At 37.6% G+C, this 26258-nt stretch overlaps 1 protein-coding gene across 1 annotated transcript; it reads right to left on the bottom strand.

Annotated features, from left to right (window-relative positions):
- Positions 1–251: 251 nt before the first annotated feature.
- LOC127413750 (ADP-ribosyl cyclase/cyclic ADP-ribose hydrolase 1-like) lies at positions 252–25308 on the bottom strand. Its single transcript, XM_051651171.1, has 8 exons — positions 24512–25308; positions 19543–19672; positions 19324–19459; positions 16749–16828; positions 14720–14793; positions 6881–6967; positions 2958–3053; positions 252–1233 (listed from the first exon to the last, which is right to left on the bottom strand). Exons 1-8 carry the CDS (start codon positions 24712–24714, stop codon positions 1176–1178), a joined length of 864 nt encoding a protein of 287 aa, XP_051507131.1. The 5' UTR covers positions 24715–25308; the 3' UTR covers positions 252–1175.
- Between the last annotated feature and the right edge of the window lie 950 nt (positions 25309–26258).

Below are 26258 nucleotides of genomic sequence, written 5' to 3'. Positions count from 1 at the left end.
AACTCCATGTGACAGAATTAAGTCTAGCATATGAGTATGGTGATGAGTTGCTCCTGTCACATTTTGTCTGACCCCAACAGAGTTGAGAATATAGATAAATGCTAATCCCAGTGTATCATTTTCATTATCTATGTGAATGTTGAATTCACCAACAATTTATGCTCTATTCACAGTAATTACTAAATCTGACAGAAAATCTGCTAATTCTCTATAGAAATCAGAGTATGGCCCAGGTGGTCTAAATACTGTACTATAGCAAGACCAAAAGATATTTATTTATTTATATCAGACGATGTCACATCAAGCACTATCACTTCAAAAGACTACAAAACGTGTATCCTGATCTCTCAGTAAACAAAAACATCACTATAAATTGTAGCAACACCTCTTCTTTGACCCTTCAGGCGAGGCTCATGTTTATAACAATGACCTGGGGGAGAAGACTCATTTACACTAATATATTAATCTGGTTTAAGCCAGGTTTTAGTCAGACAATACAAAAACTTTTCACATTAAAACATTTTTCAAGTGCATGTTTTGTAAACCAAATTTCACACTATACCTCAAGCTTAGCACAACATACAATAAATTACCATTAGACAGTTTTTCACGCACTTCAGAGTCCAATTAAGAACAAAAAGAGTACTTAAAAGGGGTACCATTCGTGACTGGGTACAACATGAACAATGACCACTGGGTAAGAAAAGCCAGTAAACATAAACAGTTTAATAGAATTCTAAAAATCCAGACAGCGAGAGAACAAAAACTTCATCAAATGCATCATATAAAAGAAAAGTTACAATTTGGCATGAATGGTACCCCATAAAAATGCAAGTTTGTCATTGCTGATAATGTAGTTATGTTGTTATTTTAGATGCGTTATTTCGACACATGAAATGATTAATGGCAAAACAAATTTAAAAAGGAAGAAAAAAAAAGAAATAGAATCATCAAATTCGAATCTAGTTGGAATTAAATGGTACTGGAAATATGTTATTTTGCATACTGTTGGAGAATTCTTCAAGCACATTATCCTGTTTGTATTGTACATTAGTTACCCACAGATTTAATTTTAATTTTGGGAATAGACCTCCTAGACGTAAGGTTGTCCTCCTCTGTCAGTTTATTGGTTGAGTTCCTCTAAGATCCATCATTCCCATGACGACTGTACGAGTTTACCAGCAGTCACTACAAGGAATCTCCAGGTCATCAATGCATTTCTTGACTTTTGCTCTGAGGACATACAGTAAGAGACCTTGAAATTTTCAAACACACACATACAAATACACTGATATAAGGGATATTTATGGCACTTTTCCACTGCACGTTACGGTTCGACTCAACTCAACTCGACTCTGCTCACTTTACTTTTCTGAGCTTTCTTTTCCACTGCTGTTTAGTGCCGCCTCAACGTGGGTGGGATTATAGGCTGATCGTCATAGTTGCACCGCCTCTACTGCCGTGACATCATCTTAAACGCACCACAAACATTACTGACCATAAACAATAACACGACCGTTAGCTGTTAGCTACTAGCTCATTGTGCTGCAAAAAGCAGTTGTTGCATGGTGATTTTACACAATTGTAACAGTTAAATTGGCCTGGTTGTTTTAGAAGCAAGCTTTCCAGTAGCTGGTCAACTAAATAAAGTGAAGCTTTCAAGCAGAATATAGAGTTAACGTAACAAAACATACCATCCTCCATCAACGCCGTGGCCGAGTCCAGGGCACTCTCCCTCCCATTGCTCGCCAGTCTATTGCCATAGATAGTGTCCATTTGGTCGAACCACTTCCACTGTCTTCTGTTTGAATCACTCCAGCTGTTGTGGTCCTTGATGGTTCTGTAGTCACTTAAGTTTTTTTTACTTTTCCCTACACTGTTGGTAGGTCCGGTGGTAGCCGTGTGCGGCCAACAGCTGAGACACTTCCTGAAAGTCTTTTTCATTTCGCGTCGTTTCGTTCGTCACTAACGAGAGGAACGTCTGCACCTCGTTTATTGACCACGGCGTGGTTTTGTGCACAGCCATTTCTTTTTACAATTCGAAAGTCGCGTGAACAAGTGATACTGCTATCGCTGTTGCTAACTTTAAAACTAGCAGGTTGATGTCCCGTGTCGCAAATCCAGTGATGCTGGTGGTGACTATTCTCTCTGACCAATCAGTGATCTGCAGGGTTTTGATGTCACATTTAGTATCGGCTCGGCTCGCTTGGAACTTCGACCGAGGTGGTACTAAAAAAAGTACCAGGTACTATCCACAGTGGAAACCCCCAAAAAGTGAGCAGAGTCGAGTCGAGTCGAGCTGTACCGTGCAGTGGAAAAGCCCCATTAGATTGGTCACACAGGTCTTGATTTAATGGACTGATCTAATTGGGTATGCACATACCATTTACAATTATGTGTTACATTAATGTGTCTCCATCTACTATACCCACACTATGTGCATCCAAGTAAATGCTGCAGAGTTCCCTCCCGTGTTCATAATAAAGCCAGGCAACAACATTTTGCTTCACTTGATGTGGCTCATAAGAACTACTGTACAAACAGGAGGTGGAAAAAATTGCTTTGACGATTGTGGTACTAAAGATAACAGCTGTTATGTGCCACAGTTTCTTTGTCGTCAGTGTTAATTCTTAAAACCAAATAATCAGAGTCAGCACTGGTGGGCGAATGTATGGATACTACTTTTACTGAGGATAAGGACTTTTACTGGACGTTCAACATCATGTGATGCCGAATGTTCAGTTTAATTTGCGTCAGTTTGCACAGTCACTTGATAAACATATTTTTTTTTTCCGGTGGGCTATACATAGTTCCGTTTGGAACAAACAAGTGCATTTACACTCTGCCTAGTCAAGTCTTGCAACTGAAAACACCTCAGTGATCGGCTTGCTATCTGTTTTAAATAAGCCTTGGGAGGGCATTTACACTTTGTCTTTTCATGATCACTGTTTACTTACTGAGGAATGACTCTGCATGTATAAGTAACTGCCTGTAGAGGACCAGAACTGAGTAGCATTTGAAGATCCATCAATGACTTATTAGAACATGTCATCCTGCGAGTAGAAATATAAAACTTTTAATTAATTACACAATTAACATTTATGGCTGCACTTACATGCTTCTATTATATTCTGTTTTGTGCTACCAAATGGCTTCCAGCAAAACGCACACACACAAAATAATGAGTAATTTAATATAAAGTGTTACATTTTGAGAATGTTAAAATACTTCCTTGTATCCCGACTTAAAACGCAGAGACAACTATAAGTAGGTCATGTAATTCAGAATCAGAATCAGCTTTATTGCCAAGTATGCTTATACATACAAGAAATTTGTCTTGGTGACAGGAGCTCCCAGTGTACAACAAAACAAAAACAATACAAAAACAGCAGCAAGATATAGATAATAATAAAAAATAATTATACACATACGTACATACACACACAGACACACACATACTCTACATACATACACACATACACATACGTAGTGCAAATCTAATACAAATCTGTTATCTGTTATGTACAGTGCAAATACAATCTGTTATGTACATTGCAAATGTCTTTTTTTTTTCAGAGGAATGAAATGGCAGAAGAGGTTGGATGTGTTGGATAAATATAAAAAAAGACTAAACTGTGTATTGCACATAGTTATTGCTCAATGGGGCAATTTATCTGTTCATGAGATGGATAGCCTGAGGGAAAAAACTGTTCCTGTGCCTGACGGTTCTGGTGCTCAGAGCTCTGAAGCGTTGGCCAGAAGGCAACAGTTCAAAAAGGTAATGGGCAGGGTGAGTTGGGTCCAGAGTGATTTTTCCAGCCTTTTTCCTAACTCTGGAAGTGTATAGTTCTTGAAGGGGGGCAGGGGGCAACCAATAATCCACTCAGCAGTCCCAACTGTCCTTTGAAGTCCTCTGATGTCTGATTTCGTAGCTGAACCAAACCAGACAGTTACTGAAGTGCAAAGGACAGACTCAATGACTGCTGAGTAGAACTGTATCAGCAGCGCCTGTGGCAGGTTGAACTTCCTCAGCTGGCAAAGGAAGTACAACCTCTGCTGGGCCTTTTTCACAATGGAGGCAATGTGGGTCTCCCACTTCAGGTCCTGTGAGATGGTAGTGCCCAAGAACCTGAATGACTCCACTGCTGCCACCGTGCTGTTTAGAATGGTGAGGGGGGTCAGTTTTGGGGTGTTCCTCCTAAAGTCCACAAGCTGCTGCCTGTCCGTCAGAAAGCTGGTAATCCACTGATAGATAGACGTAGGAACAGAGAGTTGGTGTAATTTAGTCTGGAGTATAGCTGGGATGATGGTGTTGAAAGCCAAACTGAAGTCCACAAAAAGGATTCTCGCATATGTCCCTGATCTGTCCAGATGTTGCAGGATATGATGCAATCCCATGTTGACTGCATCATCCACAGACCTGATTGCTCGATAAGCAAATTGAAGGGGATCTAGAAAGGGTCCAGTGATGTTCTTCAGGTGGGCCAACACCAGTCTCTCAAATTATTTCATGATCACAGACTTCAGGGCGACAGGTCTGTAGTCATTAAGTCCTGTGATTTTTGGTTTCTTTGGGACAGGAATAATGATTGAGCATTTGAAGCAGCATGGGACTTCACACTGCTCCAGTAATCTATTGAAGATCTGTGTGAAGATGGGGGCCAGCTGGTTAGCACAGGATCGAAGACACACTGGTGAGACGCCATCTGGGCCTGAAGCTTTCCTCGTCTTTTGTTTTCGAAAGACCCAGCTCACATCATCTTCACAGATCTTAAGTGCAGGTTGAGTAGCAGGAAGGGGAGGAGGGGGGTTGCCAGAGGTGTTGGTGTTTGAATTGAAGGTCAGAGTGAGTGTGGGGTGTGAGATTGGACCTTTCAAATCTGCAGTAGAACACATTCAGGTTGTCAGCCAGTTGTTGGTCCACCACAGGGTTGGGGGTAGGAGTCCTGTAATTTGTGAGTTGTTTCATGCCACTCCACACTGATGCAGGGTTGTTAGCTGAAAACTTGTTTTTCAGCTTCTCAGAGTATCTTCTTTTAGCCACTCTGATTTCCTTGTTCAGTGTGTTCCTGGCCTGATTGTACAAAACTTTATCCCCAGCCCTGCAAGCATCCTCTTTGGCCTGACGAAGCTGCCTGAGCTCTGCTGTAAACCACGGTTTGTCATTGTTGAACTTTAAATAAGTCCTAGTAGGAATGCACATATCCTCACAGAAACTGATATATGATGTAACAGTATCTGTGAGCTCATCCAGATTGGTGTCTGCAGCCTCAAAAACACTCCAATCCGTGCAATCGAAGCAGGCTTGTAGTTCCCACTCTGCTTCATTGGTCCATCTCTTTACAGTCCTTACTACTGGCTTTGCTGATTTTAATTTCTGCCTGTAGGTTGGAAGAAGATGAACCAGACAGTGATCCCAAAGCTGCTCTAGGGACATAGCGATATGCATCCTTTATTGTTGTGTAGCAATGATCCAGTATGTTCCTGTCTCTGGTGGGGCATGTAATGTGCTGTTTGTATTTGGGCAGTTCACGTGTGAGATTTGCTTTGTTAAAATCCCCAAGAATAATAATAACTGAGTCCGGGTATTGTTGTTCTGTGTCTGTGATTTGATCAGCCAGCTGTTGCAGTGCTGTGTTCACACACGCATTTGGCGTGATATACACACTCACCAGAATAAACGAGGAAAACTCCCACGGCAAGTAGAATGGCTTACTTCCAAATTAGGGCAGCACATCCTCTTTACCGTTGTTACATCTGTACACCAACTTTCATTGATGTAAAAGCATGTTCCACCGCCTCTCGTTTTCCCCGTTAACTCCGAGATGCGATCCGCTCTGAACAGCTGAAAGTCCGGCAGATGTAACGCGCTGTCCGGAATGGCTTCACTCAGCCAGGTTTCTGTGAAGCACAAGGTAGCAGAGTTTGAAAAGTCCTTGTTTGTGCGGGTGAGGAGATGTAGTTCGTCCGTTTTGTTAGGAAGAGTGTGGAGATTCGCTAGTTGAATATTCGGCAGCGCTGATCGAAAGCCACGCTGACGGAGCCTGACCAGAGCGCCTGCTCTTCTCCCTTGCCTGCATCTCCTAGCACGTTTAAACAACACAGCTGAGCCTCCGACTAAAATGTCCAGCAAAACATCCGAATATTAAAAAACTGGGAAAAGGTTGTCTGGTATATGCTGCCGAATGTTCAGCAGTTCGTCCCTGGTAAAACTGACTGGAAAAATATTACTAAACACAGGACAAACAAACAAAAACAACAAAAGAACTGAAGAGCTACACACCGAGGCGGCCATCCACGGCGCCATCTTGTATTAGATTTTATTCCCATGAAAAGGGTAAAAATTATGTCACTATTGTAAGACCACTGCATCTTAAGTGCAAGCAATATAAATGAAGTCAGCCATTCATAAGAAGTTGGTAGCTAGTGTAAATGGGCTGTATGTACAGCCGCCAATTTGTCTTCTTGCAGCTGGGTGCACAGGTTTTCTATGACTGGTAAGAAGAGGATTCAGACTGAAATAACTGGACTAAATTAAGACTAAAAAAGTAACTGCAAGCACAGTTTGCAACAAACATGAAAAAAAGAGAGTAAAGATGAAGTAAATCATCAAGATGCAGCATTTGAGCACCACTGAAAATGGATAGCAACTGATCAAACACAAAGCATAAACATATATTAGACTATGGAATAGCTGGTTTCATAAAATAATGAAATTAATGATTTTTTCTTTTATTAACATAAAATTGCACATTTAAATGAATAGCAGACAAAACTGAAGCCTGTTAAACTGTTCGTTAACGCTAATGGTGCAGAAATTATACACTTCAGCTTTTACAATTCACAATTTAATGATTTATCATTGAAAATGGTTACGTACACGTCAGTATCCTTGGTGACAAGAAGTACAGTGAGGCCGTCCAATGTGGCAGGGTTAAAGTTCTGCACCTCAACACTTGCAAATGTACTAGAGAAAAGATAAATAAACACACACACATATATATATACTCATATATAAGGAATAATTGACGACGGACCATTGAATTATTGAAAAATAATGCACACCCAAGGTGGTAATGTGGCCACGATGCACAGCGCAGTGGAGGTACACCTCGGGTGTGCATTGTTCTTCAATAATTCAATGGGCCGGAGTGAATTATTCAGTTTATACCATGATTACTACACCTAAAGACATTGTTCAGGGTTTTAGCTCAAAACATTTTCATCCCTAAAATGCTCTTGTTAGTGGAACTACTTTCTTCCTCCGTGGAATCAGCGTCTTGCTTTGATACAGTCCGAGCCTTTGTTGCTAGTTCGAAAACATCACTTTAGAACTACTAACGGAGGATTGCGAGGCTTGCGCTGCTTTACTGGAGCACTTACTGGAGTAACAAGGTAGTGCATTTGTGCATGTGTGTGTGTTTGAGTTATCAAAAGAGAGAAACTCAGTAACTGAGAGATATCACATGTGGGATTAAATGTATATGTTGCAGCTCTTGTCAGAAGTAACATCACTTCAAAATGGCAAGATGTAAGATTAAGCAATTCTAAGCAGCAGCGTGTGACACCATGCTTTGTGTGTGCATGTATGTATCAGTGGTGGGTGTGTGTGTGTGTGGGGGGGGGGGGTGTCTGTTATTATAGACTGCACTTTACTGTTACTGTAGACTGCGTAATCTGCGTATAGAGAACTGCAACTCTGTACATATTGTAAATGGGTCATTCCTACAATTCGTTGACATTCCGGCTTTGAAACGTTTGAAAAATAAAACATTCTTTTAAAAGTTTCTTCATGTTTTATCATTACAGAGTCATACTGGTCAAGCTAAATTACAAGTTGTCCATACAGTTAAATGGGCAGCATCAGGCTGGACAATAACAGGGTGGACATTCAATGTATAAATGAGCAAATACATGGTCTGTGATTGACACAGTATCTAGGGAACATATTTGTGAACTAATATTAATGATTTTATTTCTGTTAACATAAATATTGTATATTGAAATTTTAAAATTATAATAATTTCCCATATATCTTCCCATAATAGGGTGGACATGTTATGCTTGACCACATATGACTAACACCACAAAATAAAGGAAAACATAAATAAAACAATAGAGTTATAAACTTCAAATAACTCAAAGTAATTTTGCAGAATGGCTGATGTACACTTCCAGTGTGGTCATTTCCTAACATGTTGTCATGTCATTTCATCTTCAATGAAAGGTCATAGTATCATGACATAACAGGGTGCGCAATAAATCAAACACAAAAAAATTAAAATTTTACCACAAATGAATACATGTTAATGAGAGAATGTAACACTAAACTCTTAACTGTATGTGTGGGGGGGGGAATAGAAATCCAATGATTTAACATTTATTTTTGTCAAAGATGTCTGACGTGCAGTTTTTGGGACATGAGGAAGTGACAGTGCAATAGAAAATGAATTCAATTTTACTTTTAAGCCCAAAGAAGTGTGTAACATTATAAAAAATCTTTATTCTTTTAACAAGCCTATCAAAATTGTAATCGGGTGAAATTAAACAATATAAATACCACACACACTTGTAATGGGGACTTAAATGACACAGAAACGTAGGAATGAATTTACAGGCGTTCCTGTGCTTTACATTCAAAAACAGAGCGGATGGACTCAAAAACCCGTTCAGTGTGAACGTCCCCTACTAAACTTAAAATGAAAAACGCTTTAATACAACGATCAGGAAGAAGAGAGAAAGGGAGAGAAAAGGCTTAAAGTGAAAATTGTGTATTTCTCATTGGATTAGTGTCGTTGTTTTGGCAGTAAATAGTGTTTATCATAAGGGAAATGTAAGAAAATCATGTTAAGTGTTTTAACTAAACCTGTACTACTGTGCTTTTATTTAGAATTAATGCAGTAATGCAGTGTCTCTCTCTCTCTCTCTCTCTCTCTCTCTCTCTCTTCCAGAACGAGCTCTGACATATGCAATAAAATGTAATGGCATGTCATGAATAGGTGCATTTACTGGTGTTTTAAAATCCCAATATTAGAAAACAATAACATGCGCTCGAATGCTACATGATTTTGACAATATTATTTTGCTTCTGACAGAAAACATGACAGAAGTCATCCACTGATTGTCACTGATCTTTCCCCCAGCCGTTTCTGTCAAGTGTAGCATCCGTGTAAAGCAACATCCGATATCTCACACAACTCATGTGAAAGGTGTGTGTGTTTCAGGTTCATTTCTCTCGATTTGTGTTTGGGTGTGTGATGCTAAAATACTGGACAAACGGCATCGCGTATGGATTTCATACAGAACGCAATTTTTCCCTTAATTACGGGACAATTCCTTATTTTACAGGACGTCTGGCATATTTTGTTAATTAATTTTACCTGATACTGTTTCAGTGTGAGGGTGACTCTCTCTCTCCACTCACTGTCATAAATTCCCTCAGTCGATGATGGCAGTGACAACGGTTCTCAGGGGTGGGGAAAGGTAGAATTCAAGTGATAATGCACCAGTTACAACAAAGAATCTTTAGTTTCACAAAACAGCATCCAATACAGTTAAAGAGAAACTAACATGCAGCAAAACAAGTGGGTATACCGAGGGTATATGCAAATATTGATCCTTAAAAGTCGTTAGAATCAAACAGCCCTGGGGAAAAAGAAAGCATACGGCATATACAGTTGAAGTCAGAAGTTTTCACACACCTTAGCCACATACATTTAAACTCAGTTTTTCACAATTCCTGACATGTAATCGTAGAAAACTCTCCCTGTCTTAGGTCAGTTAGGATCACTACTTTATTTTAAGAATGTGAAATGTCAGAATAATAGTAGAGAGAATGATTTATTTCAGCTTTTATTCTTTCATCACATTCCCAGTGGGTCAGAAGTTTACATACACTTTGCTAGTATTTGGTAGCATTGCCTTTAAATTGTTTAAATTGGGTCAAATGTTTTGGGTAGCCTTCCACAAGCTTCTCACAATAAGTTGCTGGAATTTTGGCCCATTCCTCCAGACAGTACTGGTGTAACTGAGTCAGGTTTGTAGGCCTGCTTGCTCACACATGCTTTTCAGTTCTGACCACACATTTTTTATTGGATTGAGGTCAGGGCTTTGTGATGGCCACGCCAACACATTGACTTTTTGTCCTTAAACCATTTTGCCACAACTTTGGAGGTATGCTTGGGGTCATTGTTCATCTGGAAGACCCATTTGCGACTGAGCTTTAACTTCATTGCTGATGTCTTGAGATGTTGCTTCAATATATCCACATAATTTTCCTTCCTCATGATGCCATCTATTTTGTGAATTGCACCAGTCCCTCCTGCAGCAAAGCACCCCCACAACATGATGCTGCCACCCTCATGTGTCACGGTCGGGATGCTGTTCTTCGGCTTGCAAGCCTCACCCTTTTTCCTCCAAACAAAAGGATGGTCATTATGGCCAAACAGTTAAATTTTTGTTGCATCAGACCAGAGGACATTTCTCCAAAAAGTAAGATCTTTGTCCCCATGTGCACTTGCAAACTGTAGTCTGGCTTTTTTATGGCAGTTTTGGAGCAGTGACACCTCCCTTGCTGAGCAGCCTTTCAGGTTATGTCGATATAGGACTCGTTTTACTGTGGATATAGATACTTGCCTACTTGTTTCTTCCAGCATCTTCACAAGGTCCTTTGCTGTTGTTCTGGGATTGATTTCACTTTTCACACCAAACTACGTTCATCTCTAGGAGACTGTGTCTCCTTCCTGAGCAGTATGATGGCTGCGTGGTCCCATGATGTTTATACTTGCGTACTATTGTTTATACAGATGAACGTGGCACCTTCAGGTGTTTGGAAATTGCTCCCAAGGATGAACCAGACTTGTGGAGGTCCACAATTTTTTTTTGGCTGATTTCTTTTGACTTTCCCATGATGTCAAGCAAAGAGGCACTGAGTTTGAAGGTAAGCCTTAAAATACATCCACAGGTACACCTCCAATTCAGAACACCTCCTATCAGAAGCTAATTGGCTAATTGTATAAAGGTTTGACATAATTTTCTAGAATTTCCAAGCTACTTAAAGGCACAGTTAACTTAGTGTATGTAAACTTCTGACCCACTGGAATTGTGATATAGTCAATTAAAAATGAAACAATCTGTCTGTAAACAATTGTTGAAAAAATTACTGTCATGCTAAAAATTAGTTTTAATAACTTCAACCTAAGTGTATGTAAACTTCTGACTTCAACTGTACATGTGTATGGCCACGACTACACCACTGGTATGTGTTTGTTAATGTCAGCGTGTGTGAGTGTGGGTGAGACAATTGTGAAAGAGAGGGAGCGTGAGGGCGCTTTTCAATCGAAATTGAAATAAATGTAAGCGCAGTGTAGTTCTAACGGGAAGACTAGCAGCTGTACATCATCGCACCATTAGCTAAGTAACTCCTAGCCAATCACATTGGTTTTTAAATGTGATTGCTTTATAAGTCTGCTCACATTATCACATTGCTGTTTCAGTTGTGCTAACACGGCAACCTCCTCCACCCCACCATCACAGGTCGAGTCCTTTCCTGCATGGGGGTAGGCTCCTCGCCCCTGCCTCCTATCTCCGGCAGGATATGACGGTTCCCAGTACAACTTCTTTGGACCACCAGATGGGGCTTACGCCAAAGAAAGACATTACATTTTCTGTTTTATATTCATCAAATAAATGTCATCTTGAATTTCACTCAAGTCTGCAAGTCTTCCTGATAGAAATGTAAGATATTATAGACATTGTTTGTCATTCTTTTTTGATGTACTTAACCAATGTTTTTGTATTAATTGGTTATTTTGGCCTGCACGGCTCTTTGAAATAAGTGAAATAATTTGGAGAAGTGATATGGAATCGTTATGCGGTCAAGACGTGGAACTACTTCATAGCTGTGCATTTACTGGAAAATATTTGCACACCTTAAAACGTCTGTCAACCAATCAGTTTCCCACAGATTATTGGAGAGTGGGGCTTAAAATTTCCACCAGATCGTTGCATCAAGAAAAACTCAGGATTTTACATAAATGATGATGATATTTCATGGGTCACCGTCATAGTTATTGCGACTGCTCTATTAGACACAATTGACCCGCAGCAGCTGTTGGTTGATATGAACTTTTTTACAAAGAAATTACATATATTCTGATTGCAGACTGCTTTTTTTAATTTCCAAAATGCTGTCGTTGTGACAGATATGAGGTCAAATATGATCTAACAATGATCTTATCTGATCAAGATCACCGTATATGATATAGCAGGAGGAACAGATCCCGTCTCCACCACTGCAGCACATGGACTACTGTTTGTGAAAGGATAAGTGAATAAAAATAATGTCATACTGCTAAAATTATGTCTTTGCATTTAGTTTGAATGCAGTAAATAATACTGTTCAATTGAAAACAGCTGTTATTAAGTTTTGATATGGAATATGATCATATTGAAGTAAGAATATTATTATTTATTGTATGTGGGTTAATAATTTAAGCAGTAAAGACACATTGCATTTCTAGTGATAGTTTTTATTTTTACATATCACATTTCTTAGGCTTTAGAAGCCTGTTAAACAGTGAGAATGTGTATTCATCAACCTGTTAAATGTCCGACATGATCATACAGGCTCACTGAACCAAGATTAAACTTGTTTTGCTGATATTTCAGAAAAGAATCCACATAATTTCTTCACTGTAAACCATAGATAAGCCATTTATAATAACTTGTATTAACATTAAAAGACATTATTACATTCTATAAAGCTTAAAAGATGATTAAAACTGCAGCGCTGCCTATTTCCAAGCATCATTAAATTATAATGAAATTAGTCAATATGACAGATTTCTGAAGTCATACAATACCTTTGTGGAAGGAACAGACTGAAATGCAGTATATGTCATAATTCACTTATACTCTTCTCCTCTGCTGCAGATCTAAAACTCATTTAGGGTTGGTGCATATATTTTAACTTTCTGGAATTAGTAGTGACATCCAACCTGACACGACAGGTCTAAAAGTGCTATTTTCTGCTATTGTATGGCTTCAGAATATAGTGCACAAGTTGTAAGAACTACTTTTCTGGTACATTCATGGTATTCTTTAGCCTTTTGGAACTTGTTACTAAAAATCACCATCCACTCGTATGGCAAAAAGCAGCTCTGACATTCGGCCCAAAATCTCACTTTGTGTTTCAGGGAAGAACGTTTTGGAATGACATGAGGGCAAGTAAATAATGAATAATGAACTATTTCTTTAACCCTCCTATGGTCTTCATAAATGAGCCCTACCTTTGGTTCTCCCGGTCATTTTTGACCAGAAAGAGCGAAAGTGTCATTTTTTTTTTTGATTTTTTTTTTTTGGATGATGATGATGATAATGATACAATTATTTCTTTCCTGAAGTAATAACAATAAAATGATGCACATCTTTTGGCAATGAATGCTATTTGGAACTTATTTACATGTAAATTTCTCATTAAGTTGCATATGCAAATAAGCACATTTATCAAACTTTAGTACAGTAAAACCTACACTTCTATACGTTGAAACTTGAAGAAAATATGAGAATGTGACATATATTGGATGCAAAATATAAATAACATGACTAGAAATAATGTTGTTACAATAATAGCCAGTAGATGGCTGCAGTGTTCTATGCAGCCACCTACTGTGTAGTCTGATTGCATTTTGTAACTTAATTTTATACTTTATCACAAGTTATGCATTTGGATATATATTTAGACATTATCAACTTATTATTGGTCAAAGTTCAGCATTTTAAAATTTATCTGAAGTGTCAGTTTTAGCAGTTAACAGAAATTAACTGCAAAATTGTCAAAATTCAAAGAATAAAACAGATGAATCAGAGTAAACATTTTGCAATTTCAAACTTTCTATAGTAAAAATTTATTTTGCAAATATTTTCAAGTCAATGAGGTGAAAAGCAATAATGAACAACAATAAATGCATAAAAAAAAGAACAAACAGTAAACAATAAAACAGTAAGAACTGTAAAGAATGATGCAATGTCTTTATGCATTCATGGCAGTGTGTAATCATGATGGCATTTATCTTGCAGATGGCTGTTTTGCATTTTTTTGCACACCATACTGGTTTTAATGTCTCTTGAAGACAGTGCTGTTATGTTTATTTCTGTGTGTGTGTGTGTGTGTGAGAGAGAGAGAGAGAGAGAGAGTGAGTGTGCGCATGTGTTCTGCATTGTGGTTGTGTTATTGTCTCACCCACTCATTTCTGATTGTGTTTTTAGAATTGTGACTTATTGGTTTTATTTAACAAATTTTAAAAGCTGCTCTTTATTATAGCCTCACCAGATCATTTTTGTGTGAGTGGGTGTGTATGTTTTGCACTTTGGATGTTTTGTAGTCTTGCCCTTTATTTTCTGCATTGTGGCTGATTTATTGATCGTATTTGACAGATAAAAAAAAATGCTCTGTGTTATGGTCCTTCCCATTAATTTTCAATGATCGGTCAATTTTGACTACAAAGACCAAAGGCGTCGCTTTTGTTTTACGACCACTTTCTTTGTATGTTGAGGAACAGTCACTACAGTCTTGTACCACTCAGATAAAAGAAAACATTTTTTTTTTTTTTTTTTTAAATCAGCAAAACATGATTCCGGTCAAAAATGACTGAAGACCATATGAGGTTTAAGGAACAGACCCATCTAACTGTAACACTCAAAATAATGTATTGGATACCTTTCTGGGTTGAAAGGAGAATTGATGGACCCATTAAGCATGACATACACATTTCCACAGGCAGTAGCAGCAAACTGAAAAAGATTCAAATCAAAACAAATCATACACAGCTGTTGGACAATATAACTACAGACAAAACTGCTTGTGTTTTTATGGACAATTCTTTCTTTCCACCTATTTTTATGTTTTGTTCCTATTCAACCCAAACACTAATTCTGAGTTTTTCTGAAACATTTATCAGCACTGTGAAAAAACAAGGTTAAGAGGACTACTAAATATTATATACAGTATACACTCTAAAAAATGCTAGTGTGCTAAAAAAGGTGTGCTGGGTCGTTATGCTGGGAAATTTGAAAGATGTTTGGGTCATTATGGTCATACCCAGCACTGGCTTAATATAACCCAGCTTCTGGTTAAGCACTTCATCCAGTCAAAATAGGGATATGCATCAGGTGTATTGTGCGTGTGTACGCGTGTGTGTGCGTGTTTTCGAAAAACTGGGGGCTTACACTCATTAAAATAATGTTTTTTTTTTTCATGTGTGCAAAAGTTGTTATTTAGAATAAATAGAGGTTTAGCTCTATTTTTTGTTGATGTTGTTTGTTTTCATTTGCAGTCACCATTAAGGCCAAAACATACTTCACGCAAGTACGCAAACGCAGACGCGAGCGCTTGGCCAACACATGGACAACGCATGGTCCCGTTGTACATACATATGTAAAATTAGACTAATATTTTGCAATTAGTCACTATACGTGTGGTCTGCTTTTTTAAAATCTGGGTGTGAAAAATTGCAAGCAGCAGCCAAAATATGCAGCAGAGTATGAGAGGTTAAACCACCATGGTAAAACTTGAAGTAAAACAATTGTGCCAGGGGGAGGAGAATTTATGTGCATGCAGGTGTTTTGGCAAAAAAGACTTCTGCATAGCACGGACTTGTGTATCATTGCTCCTCGCCTTCACACAGAACATTTAGAGAATTGAGGGAATTGCAACGTGATTAAGTTGGCCTTGTCAGCAGGGATGTATATTATATTTAAATTAACTTTATACAGTATGTATATAATCATAATCATCATCATAACATTAACTGCTCTCTTTGTCAGCAACAAACCACAATTTCCTGTTGTTGTGATTCTTTTCTTGTGCTTGAGAAAGAATTTAGTTTTAGTTTCAGTTAGAAAACTGTCATACTGTGACTTATGGGAAACATGACTGCAGCAACTAAAACTATGGGCTCAATAAATGAAGGAGCTTTGCACCCTTTCTTTTTAATATTAACAATAACCACTCTGCAGTTCTATTCTGTTTAGGTGAATGAAATGTGTTTGTGTATGTGGTTATATGAAAGCGATAAATATATGAATATGCCATAAGGTACACCTGTGACTTTATAATAATAATAATAATAATGAATAGTACCCTCCTAACATTAGCATCCTAAAAGTCTTAATTTTTCTCGAACTGAAACATGGTTACTTATGTTTAGAGCAAAACTACCTCTAACAAGAACGATTAAGAATTTGCAGACAGGTTTGGGTAAATTTCGATTTTCTGATTAATCTTCATTTTAATGATCACAAATTATATCGATTCTTAAAATCCTAAGATTAATGTTTTACTTTAAAGTTTACTTCAGTTTTGGTTGTATTGATTATCATATCTGTTCAATAAATAGCCACTGACTGCCATAGTTTGGGCCATATTGTTATTTTGTAAAATATATGTAAATAATTTTACAATGTTCCAAGTTAGAAGGTTCCCTGTATATAGTACAGCATTAGCTGTGAGAGATTTTTTTTTCATATGTAAACAAAGTGGACATTATAATTTAAATATAACCAAATGAATCTGAATCAAATCAGGAAATCTGTATTGATACCCTGCCCTGATTATTAATACTTCTATCTTTGTTTCTTTGTTTACAGTAGGTAAAGATATCCACAATTAAATAATTTTGTGACTGCTTTGCAGTGAGAAAAATTATCAATATTTTTTTTTAAATAGGTGCAAGAAGACATCTACTTACGTTAGCAGAGGCCCTAGTCCAAAAAGAGTGCACTGGATTAATACACTCCATCCAACCAGGACAACCTGTGGTGAATGTTTCTGATGGCAGAGAAGGTCACATTATGACATGAGTAAATGGCTTATTGTGTATTGTCTAAGTTGCACAAATACTCAAAGGCATCATCAAAGGGAGAGTTCACCCAAAAATGAAATTTCTCTCATCATTTCCTCACCCTCATGCCATCCCAGATGTGTATGACTTTCTTTCTTCTGCAGAACACAAATGAAGATTTTTAGAAGAATATTTCAGCTCTGTTGCTCCATACGATGCAAGTGAATGGTGATCAGAATTCAGAAGGTCCAAAATGGACGTAAAGGTGCCATAAAAATTATCTATAAGACTCTAGTGATTAAATCCAAATCTTCAGAAGTGATAGGTGTGGGAGAGAAATAGATCAATATTTAAGTCCTTTTTTTTTTTTTTACTGTAAATTTACACCGTCACTTTCACATCCACCCACCTACTGGCTGGGGCTGGTCAAAGGTGGAGATTTATAGAACAAAGGACTTAAATATTTATCTGTTTCTCACCCATACCTATCATATCGCTTCTGAAGACATTTAACCACTGGAATCTTATGGATTCATTTTTTTGCTGCATATATGTGCTTTTTGGAGCTTTAAATTGCTGATCACCATTCACTTGCATTGTATGGACTTACAGAGTTGAGATATTCTTCTAAAAATCTTTGTTTGTGTTCTGCAGAAGAAAGAAAGTCATACACATCTGGGATGGCGTGAGGGGGGGGAGTAAATGATGAGAGAATTTTCATTTTGGGGTGAACTATCCCTTTAAATATTCCTTGATGTTTACAAATAAAAGAGGTCAATGTACTTTGAAAACTAATAATGGATATAATACTAATATTGACTTTTGAATACTATTTTTGGATTGCAAATGTATAGATCATGAAAACATCAGTTGATCTACTTACTTTCCCAAAACATTGGATGAAAAACTAAGTTGACATACACTGTATCAGGCTTTCAAGGTATCTGGTATGATAATTCTGTGCAATCATCTACCAATGGCTGCATCCTATTTGTCCTCATAAATGAGTGTGTGTGTCAATGCAAACTAGGTCTATCCCCTTTTCTCTGTGATGGTTCTCATTCTTTGACTGGTGGTTATTGTTTCTGATTCAATCACTTTCTGAGTCTTCTGTGAATGCAATACCTAGGTATGAATCTCTTTAGCCATTTCTATTTCACTGTTATGTTAAATGGCTAGTAGAATTCAGAGACTTCACCCACTGGCAATGGCAGTTACTCAAATCTGAGTAAAAAAAAATTAAATATATGAAGAAAAAAAAGGCACATGACAAATGTTTAAATGAGTCAACACACCCTAACATTCTGGTTTTACCCACCCTACAAACTTTAAGCCATGTTTCCATGCTGTTCTTTAGAATGACTAATGCAATCAAATGAATGACACATCAAGATTTAAAGTTAGAATTTAAGCAATAAGCAGCAAGTCAAAGTATTGTAAATGGTCACCATTTCTTTTAAGATTGTCAGCATTTTAAGCACATTTTGAAATTCCCTAGTTCATTTTAAATAGTTCTATAGTGTATCAAGTGAATTTTTAAATGTATTTATGTAGTATCCCAATTACGATGAGGTTAAAAATGCTATTTAGATGGAGGATAGCATGCATGTTATTCCACAGGACATGCCAACTTCCTATAGTATTGCGTGTCAGCTACCCCATAAACTAAAATGTCTAGGCCTACCAATATCATCAGCTGCATTGTACGGTGCAAAACATTAAAATAAATGACGAAAAATACGTCATTACGTCTATTATAATCTGTATACTATATGTTGTTTCAGAAATTAAAACCAGACAAACGTACACATACAAAAATATTTACTCTACTTTAAAACAATGAACGCTTGCCAAATAAGATCGATCTTTAAGAAGCTGGGCTCAGGTCTATTCAATAGGGCAGAAAAATTTACATATTATTCTTATTTTTATGAAAACAAAAACCAGCTCATAGAAGGCATATTAAGTAGAACTGAAGCAAGAGCTGTCAGGTCCAAAGATGTGAAAGTAACGCTGAAATTTCCACCTCTATCTTCAGAAGTTAGTAGTAGGTTAAAGATATCATTAGCTCAGTTAGATTAAAGAATATATAACTATACATTTAAGAATCCTGCTGAAGCTTTATCCAAGTCTCCTGGACTTCTCTAAAAGTTTCCAGCACTATACTCTAACTTTCAGGACTCAAAACGTCCTTTTATTAAAACTAAACTGCAACAATGACTCGTTATGAATCTGGACATCTCCAACTTTCTACATGTCCATTCATATTTACATGTCAATGACACCTGCTGGGTGTTTAGAAACTTGGTCCATCCAGTAATAAGAAGGAAGGGTCAGTGAGAGGGTAGAAAATGGCCACCTTTACTAACATTATAAGAAAAAAAAATAATAATAATAAAGAAATGCATGATCAAGCGCATTATGCATCATTAGTGGTCATGTCACATAACCTTCTCATTTTAACAGATGTTGTGAGTCTTACCTTTGCTTCCATTCTTGCTACACCAGGTAAGTTTATTGAACATGAAGCCCAACAACGTGTCCTCCAAAGTCATCAAACAGTCTCTGTTCTTTGTCAATGCATGGACCATGTCATTTGTTTTGCTCCAGAATATATTCTGTACACAAATATAACAAATATGACATGTGTTGCTATATACAGGTGCATGTTCAGGCGTGAATGCCACTGTGTGCCACTCACTTCATTGCAGGGTACTTTTTGTTGAACAGACTTTATCAAAGGATCATAAGCTTCAGGAGGGACATCACATGGGTCCTTTCCTACATAGGCTTGTTCAAACATGCTCCATATTCTCTCGCAGTCATTGCCACTGAAAAAAGCACAAGCACCTGTTATTTACATATTAGATTATAGATTTTTTTTCACCTTTTTGATAAGATAGAAATGCAAGTCTAGTGTGTGTGTGGTGTGTGTGGCTATATGCAACTTGTGAGAATTGACCTCACTAGTAAAAAGGGTCATTCCACAAAATCAGTGCTTTTTGTGTCCCTCCTTAAAATATGTGTAAGCAAATACTTTATCAATGAATCGCTCATGCCAACTTTTATGATTAACACACCAGCAAAAACACAGTGACTTAATTTTATTTTTAAAGGCCGTTACAAACTGGACTAGGAAAGTGGTAAAAAAAAAAGCACCGTGCGGCTGCCATTTCTGTCATAGTGGAAGCGTTTTGTGCTGTCAAGGCGGTGCTCGCTTCACGGTTTCAGGGGAGGCCGTTGCCATAGTTTCAATCATCAAGAACTCTATAGTGCCAAGTCACACAAACACACACACAGCAAGATTAAATATGGCTGCAAGCAGCAATGACAGGCCCAAGCACCACGGGTCCATTTCCAACCGGTGGCTTTCAGAAAACAATGCAGGGTGAATACATGCATTTGGCATTTGACATTATTCTAAACAATTTTGAAGCAATTTAGGTAAATATAAGAGGACTATTTTAAAGTCTGTTGTAAGAGCCACACTTCCTGCTGCCAGGTGGTGGTGCTATGACAGTGACCCAAAATAGTCACATCCATGTGATTAGCCCCCAAGACTAAACATACAACTCAATTTTGATCTAAATCACACATTGCACACAAAAGACATGAAACACTTCATGTTTCCCATTTTTCAACATTAATTTAATGCCTCGCCATGGTAACACCAGTAGATATATAAAAAATCTGTACACTTCATTGTCTTGTCATAAAGTTGTCTAAATGTGGTGACAGTCTAATGAATCCCCTAGGAGTATTTAAAAGTTCAGAGACTGCAATATTAAAAGAATCCAAAATGTCAGACTTCCTGTTTGGCAGAGCTAATAACTATAATTAAGAAAGTTGTCCGGCTTGATGAGAACTATATATGTACCAATTTTGATGACTGTAGGTGAAAATGGGAGTGCTACAGAGGCCGTCTTACATGCCCATTTTAAAGGGGCCGCTACAGAGCCCCAAAAGTCATAGAAAGCATGCACATCCAAACAATATAATGAATACAGGTGCATGACCAAAAACATACGTCCACAAAAACTCCAGGAAAGTCAGCACACTGTTGCTCCCAAAAAATGTTATGAGCTCACCACAGAAATAAATGTGATGTTTCGAGCTACATGCTCTTCATCAGACGCTACAGAGCCCCCACACGTGTGAACTTGCCCAGAATTAATGGCCAAAGACTCTGATGTGTGCAAAATTTCATGAAATTTTAAGCATACAAAGGGCCTCAAAACACCCAAATATAGGAAGAAAGAAATAACAATGAATGTGTTTCCATGGCAACAGTATTTAAGATATCAAATATCCCATTACAAATTTATATCAGCAGTGTCTTGACATTATTCTAAAGAATTTTCAAGGCATTAATGTAAACAAAAGAGGGCTATTTCGAAGTCTGTTAAAACTGCCATACTTCCTGCTGTCAATTGGTGGCGCTATGACCGTGACATAGTATTTGTGTTTAATAAGTAAATATATAGTATGCACAGCGCATTAGTGAATGGTGCTGCTCTGTTGACACAAATTCACGCACAGGCTGGTGATGCACTCGCGGCTATTTTTAGCCTTCACAGCGGTGCGCAATATTTGAGTGCTACTCAACAGCATCTCAGATGTAGATGCTCAATAGTTTGGTTCACTTATAATATGCATTTAGAACGGAATTAAACTACTGTGAACTTGCCTACAAACAGACACACACAGGACTTCCTGGAGAGTTTAGAATGTCAAAATAAAAGCATGAGGGTTTAAAAAGTGCACAATTTAAATATATTACTGTTGTATTTAAAATTAAAAGTCAATAATAATAATATTAATAACAATTTATTATTATTATTATTATTATTATTATTAATATTGTCATCATTAGTATTTGTTTACAATGTATAACAATATTTAAGTTGAATGGGGTCCAAAAAATAACTGTGTGAATGAAAAGTGGACTGATGTCTTACAACTAAATTGAACAAAAAAGAGATCTGAATCCTTTAAAGTCCAGATGCAAGTTGAAACATTAAAAAAAAAATAAAATAAAAAAAAAAGGCAATAAATAAAAGGCAGTGAATAAAACACTGGTGTCTTTTCTACTGAAGACTTGAAGACTGGAATTACTGTTAATTTTGCCGCTACATTATCCAGTATACTAGTTAATAATAAAGTGTTTCTTAATAAGCTATACATTTATATTGAAATACTGTGTAGTTAGAGGTTTGTGTTTCTTAACATATTAAAGAGTACTCCCAATTATTTCCACACAACAATGTAAAGATATTCTAAACTGATTATGCAAAAAAACAACACTGGTATCGGCTTGGAAACGGTATCGGCCGATACTGAGATTTCTGATATCAGAATCAGATCGGAAGAGAAAAAGTGGTATCGGTGCATCCCTACCCAAAAGTACAAAAAAACCTTGAAAAAAGAATAATAATGATCCTTAGAAGAACAATAGGGTCTTTATACTTTCAGTGCTTGGGCCCTAATAATAATAATAATAATAATAATAATAATAATAATAATAATAAAACAATAATAATCCTTAGAAGAACAATAAAGCCTCCGCACTTTCAGTGCTTGGGCCCTAATAATCCTTAGAAGAACAATAGGGCCTCTGCTCTTTCAGTGCTTGGGCCCTAATAATAATAATAACAATAATAATAATAATATAGTCCATTAAAATTTAATGCAACTCTGGATGGAGATAAATGTTGTGATTTTGCATAAGGCTGTCGAAACAATGCCACGATGAATGCGCACCGTAATCAAAGCTAAATGCAGTCCAACTAAATATTAGTGTATGCAACTTTTTTTTTTGGCCAGGCAGTGTATATCGTGGCGACGATATAAAGTGTCAATCAATAGATAGTCTGCTATATCATGTATATCGTGATATTTAAATATCCATGTGTGCAGCGTGGGCTCATCTATCAGTGGACAGGGCTTCACATGAGACTGAGAATTTAAGAAACATGGACAGGGTTAAAAAAAAAAATTGCCTACCGCTAAATTCAATGACATCCATTTTTTTTTTTTTTTTTCTTTAGAATGAACTGTTAGAAAGGATTAATCAAGATTTACACAAACTAAAATGTTAACATAACAATGAACACATAGGCTATAACTGTGTGATAAACAGTTTAAGGTAGCTACAAATATTATGCTGTTAAATCTCAATATACATTTTCTAAACTGCTTAATTGATCTAACTTCACTTCCATCATCATTAGAGCTGTGTGGGGGTGGGGTTATTGAAGTGCAATCTGCTGTTGTCACAATCGAGTTGCATTGTGGGATATGGAGCTGCCTGAAGCTGAAGTGTACAGAGTAGACTTGCTCCCTTGGTCAGATTCCAGGGTTTGAGAGACTGTCAACAGAAACTTCCCTCACCCACTTAATGAAGTGGAATGGACTTCCAAAATGGCTGCGGGGATATCCCTGAGGGGAAGTGCTAAGGGGAGTTAGCCAGTGGATATTAAAAGTGAAGTGGAATGCAGCCCATGTGTGAGCTCCATTTTCTGGGTGAAATGTCCATGGAGGGGCGCCAAAAGCGCCTTGTAAAGTGTGTTGTTTTCTTAGCATGAAGAGGAATGCATATTTTATAAACAGTACCCTCCAAACCTTAACCTTACATCAGTGGAGTAACACTGTAAAACTCTGAATCACACTCGTCACTAATAATGCCAATGCTATTACTTCCTTGTTTCAATGCTGGATCCAAACCTGGTGTCATGATCAAATGAGTCTTTCCGTGAAATCGAGGGATAACGGTTCGTAATGCCTGTTCAAAAAACTATCGCGTTATCACGACGGCTTTGAAACAATGTGTATTATGAAAAGTAATACACATACGAAAATAACTTGACTGGCTTCACATTTCTAGTCTTGCAGGTTATAAAACCTCTGATGTTTATAGGATTGCTATATGGTGATATATATATATATATATATATATGTTTAGCCCCTTTTATACGTGATCAGTGGTATATCTTCAATATCAATTCAGAGTGTATTCCTATCTGTAGGTTTTGTCATGGTCAGATATATTAGAATAATATTCCAATGTGCGCAACAGAACCAATTTGTTAAAGGGGCGGAAGACTTTTGAGAAACAATAAAAAAAATAAAAACAAAAAATAGTCTTTAATATACTATCTTTAATTAGAAACCAAATCTTTTATGTGATGATCCACAAAACTAGAAATTGTCTCTGTAAGACTACACCTAAATTTAAAGGTCTGCCCAGAGGGCTGACAACATTGTTAATGGCAATCCTGAAGACACTTATAATAGAATCGCCTTGAGCTTGATCATTCTCGCCCGAAGCCTTTTGACTTCAGCGACCAAATCAAAACACCTGCAATGCAAACATTTGTCATTCCGTTACAGGCTTTAGGTGGCACTCGCACAGGACGCGTTCATGCGTTTCAACAGCCTGTAAACTCCACGCTGTCATGTGATTTGCGCCGCTGTTTACTTAATCCTGTTCGGACATTTAGATTCCTCCTATAAATCGTTTCTATAGTCTCTTATATAGCTCATGACAAAGTTAAATGAACTTCAAATTATTTTGAGACTATTGGTATTTTACGGCATAATACGCATATAACCGTTAAGTTTTCGTTTTTTTTTTTTTTTTAAACTGATAAATGTATGGATGAATTCCTCACCTCGACGCAGATGGGTTGGCGTCCATATAGCCCTGGCATCTGCTCAACACAGTTTCTCTCAGGCCGTGTTCTTTCTTCAGTGTACACACTAACACAACCGCCAGAATAATCGCAAACGCAAGGAACGTAATTATACCGACAAGAAGACATGGATTTCTTCTCTGTTTTCCACGTGAACTGCTCGCAACTCCCTCGTATTCCATGTCTCGCCTTCACTTCTGTAATGTGGTGTTGCGCTCGGTGTCTAGCGGCTGTGACGTTCCTGCGACAGCGTGTAAGTCACTCTGGGTTGAAGTTCAGGTGACGTTGTGTGATCTCCATAGATTTGATCTAGAGTTGAGTCTCACTCCTCATACAATGGCATTTACACGGTTGCTGTCAAAAGTCTTGTTGTGCTTTGCTTAATCTGGTCCTTGACAGCATGATTTCTCAAAGTTCCACAGAACTGTGAAGTGGATGAAGCAAATGCAGTTAATGCACCGCGGCAAACCCCTCCTGGATTCCACGGAGCACCCACGGACAAACGGTCATGCAACTTGGATTTAAGCCAAGAGATTCAACCGCAAAACTGTTGAGAAAGCTGATCAACCTGTTGCAGGCTTTATTACTTTTTGGTTTTTCGGTTATGAAGCCTCTGTCTGGGTCATAGTTCACCCCAAAACAAAGAAATAAGAATTCATATTTTGCCATTTTAAAACATTATTTTCATGATGATTTAGCACATTTACCCCAAAGCTGTAACTACTTTAATCCATTTTTTTACTCCTTTTTTATTATTATTTTAACACTCATTTCACAAGCTTAATAAGATATTAATTTATTAGTCAAATGTAAAGTATTTAGCAGCTAAATTTTAACCTACACATAATTGTATTATATGTAAGCTACTGTCTTTAATTTAGAATCAGAATGAGCTTTATTTCCAAGTATGCTTACACATACAAGGAATCTGCCATGGTGACAGAAGCTTCCAGTGCAAGAGAATGCAATGTATCCACCTTTTTCCCATGTCCCGTGATGCTTAGCGAGAAATATGGGCATTACTTCCATTGTCAAGTAAATACAGCTGTTGTTACGATGTACATCCATACATTCTTTCATTGCGGTGTTGGGATTTTGAGGAGAGTGTGTATGATTTCATATGGACATACATCAGTCACTATACCAGTGTGTTACTGAACGATAATAAACTGCAAAATAGTCATAAAGACAAAGCGCAAACAAAACCGGTGCGCTGTTTCTCCCAGATGCAGTTGAGATTTAATCTTAGCACAAATGCAACATATCGAGCAAAATGATCTGTTGTTTTTAGTGGAGAACCTGTGTTAGTTCAGCTTCAGATGTGTGTGCTTGTCATCTTGTCACCCTGCATGCTGATATCAGACGGACACGCAGAGGAAGAGCCGTGAAGTTCTCATCCTTGGGTATGTAATCGCTTTTTCAAGTTGTCCGACGGGACGGTTATTTTCTTTTAAATCCGCACGTAAGTTTAAACTTTTGTTCGGTGGGTGATTGACTGGTGAGAGGTGGTGCTTCGCTGCCATCAGGGATGCATCAGGATGGCGTTTTAAACCTCAGATGCAATGTGGTTTTTGACTACCTCTGTATGTGTTTTTGTGATCCAATCACAAAACATTTTACACCCCGTTTACAACCATATTTAGTGCTGACCATCAGATCATCCGAAACGCGTCTTATTACCAGCTGTAAACAGCGTCTAAATGACTGCAGCCAGAGCTAGGGAATG

Source organism: Myxocyprinus asiaticus, chromosome 23 (assembly GCF_019703515.2).
Source record: "Myxocyprinus asiaticus isolate MX2 ecotype Aquarium Trade chromosome 23, UBuf_Myxa_2, whole genome shotgun sequence".
Lineage (NCBI taxonomy): Eukaryota > Metazoa > Chordata > Actinopteri > Cypriniformes > Catostomidae > Myxocyprinus > Myxocyprinus asiaticus.
The sequence above is the reverse complement of the archived record's forward strand: the minus strand, read 5'-3'. Positions and strand labels throughout refer to the sequence as shown.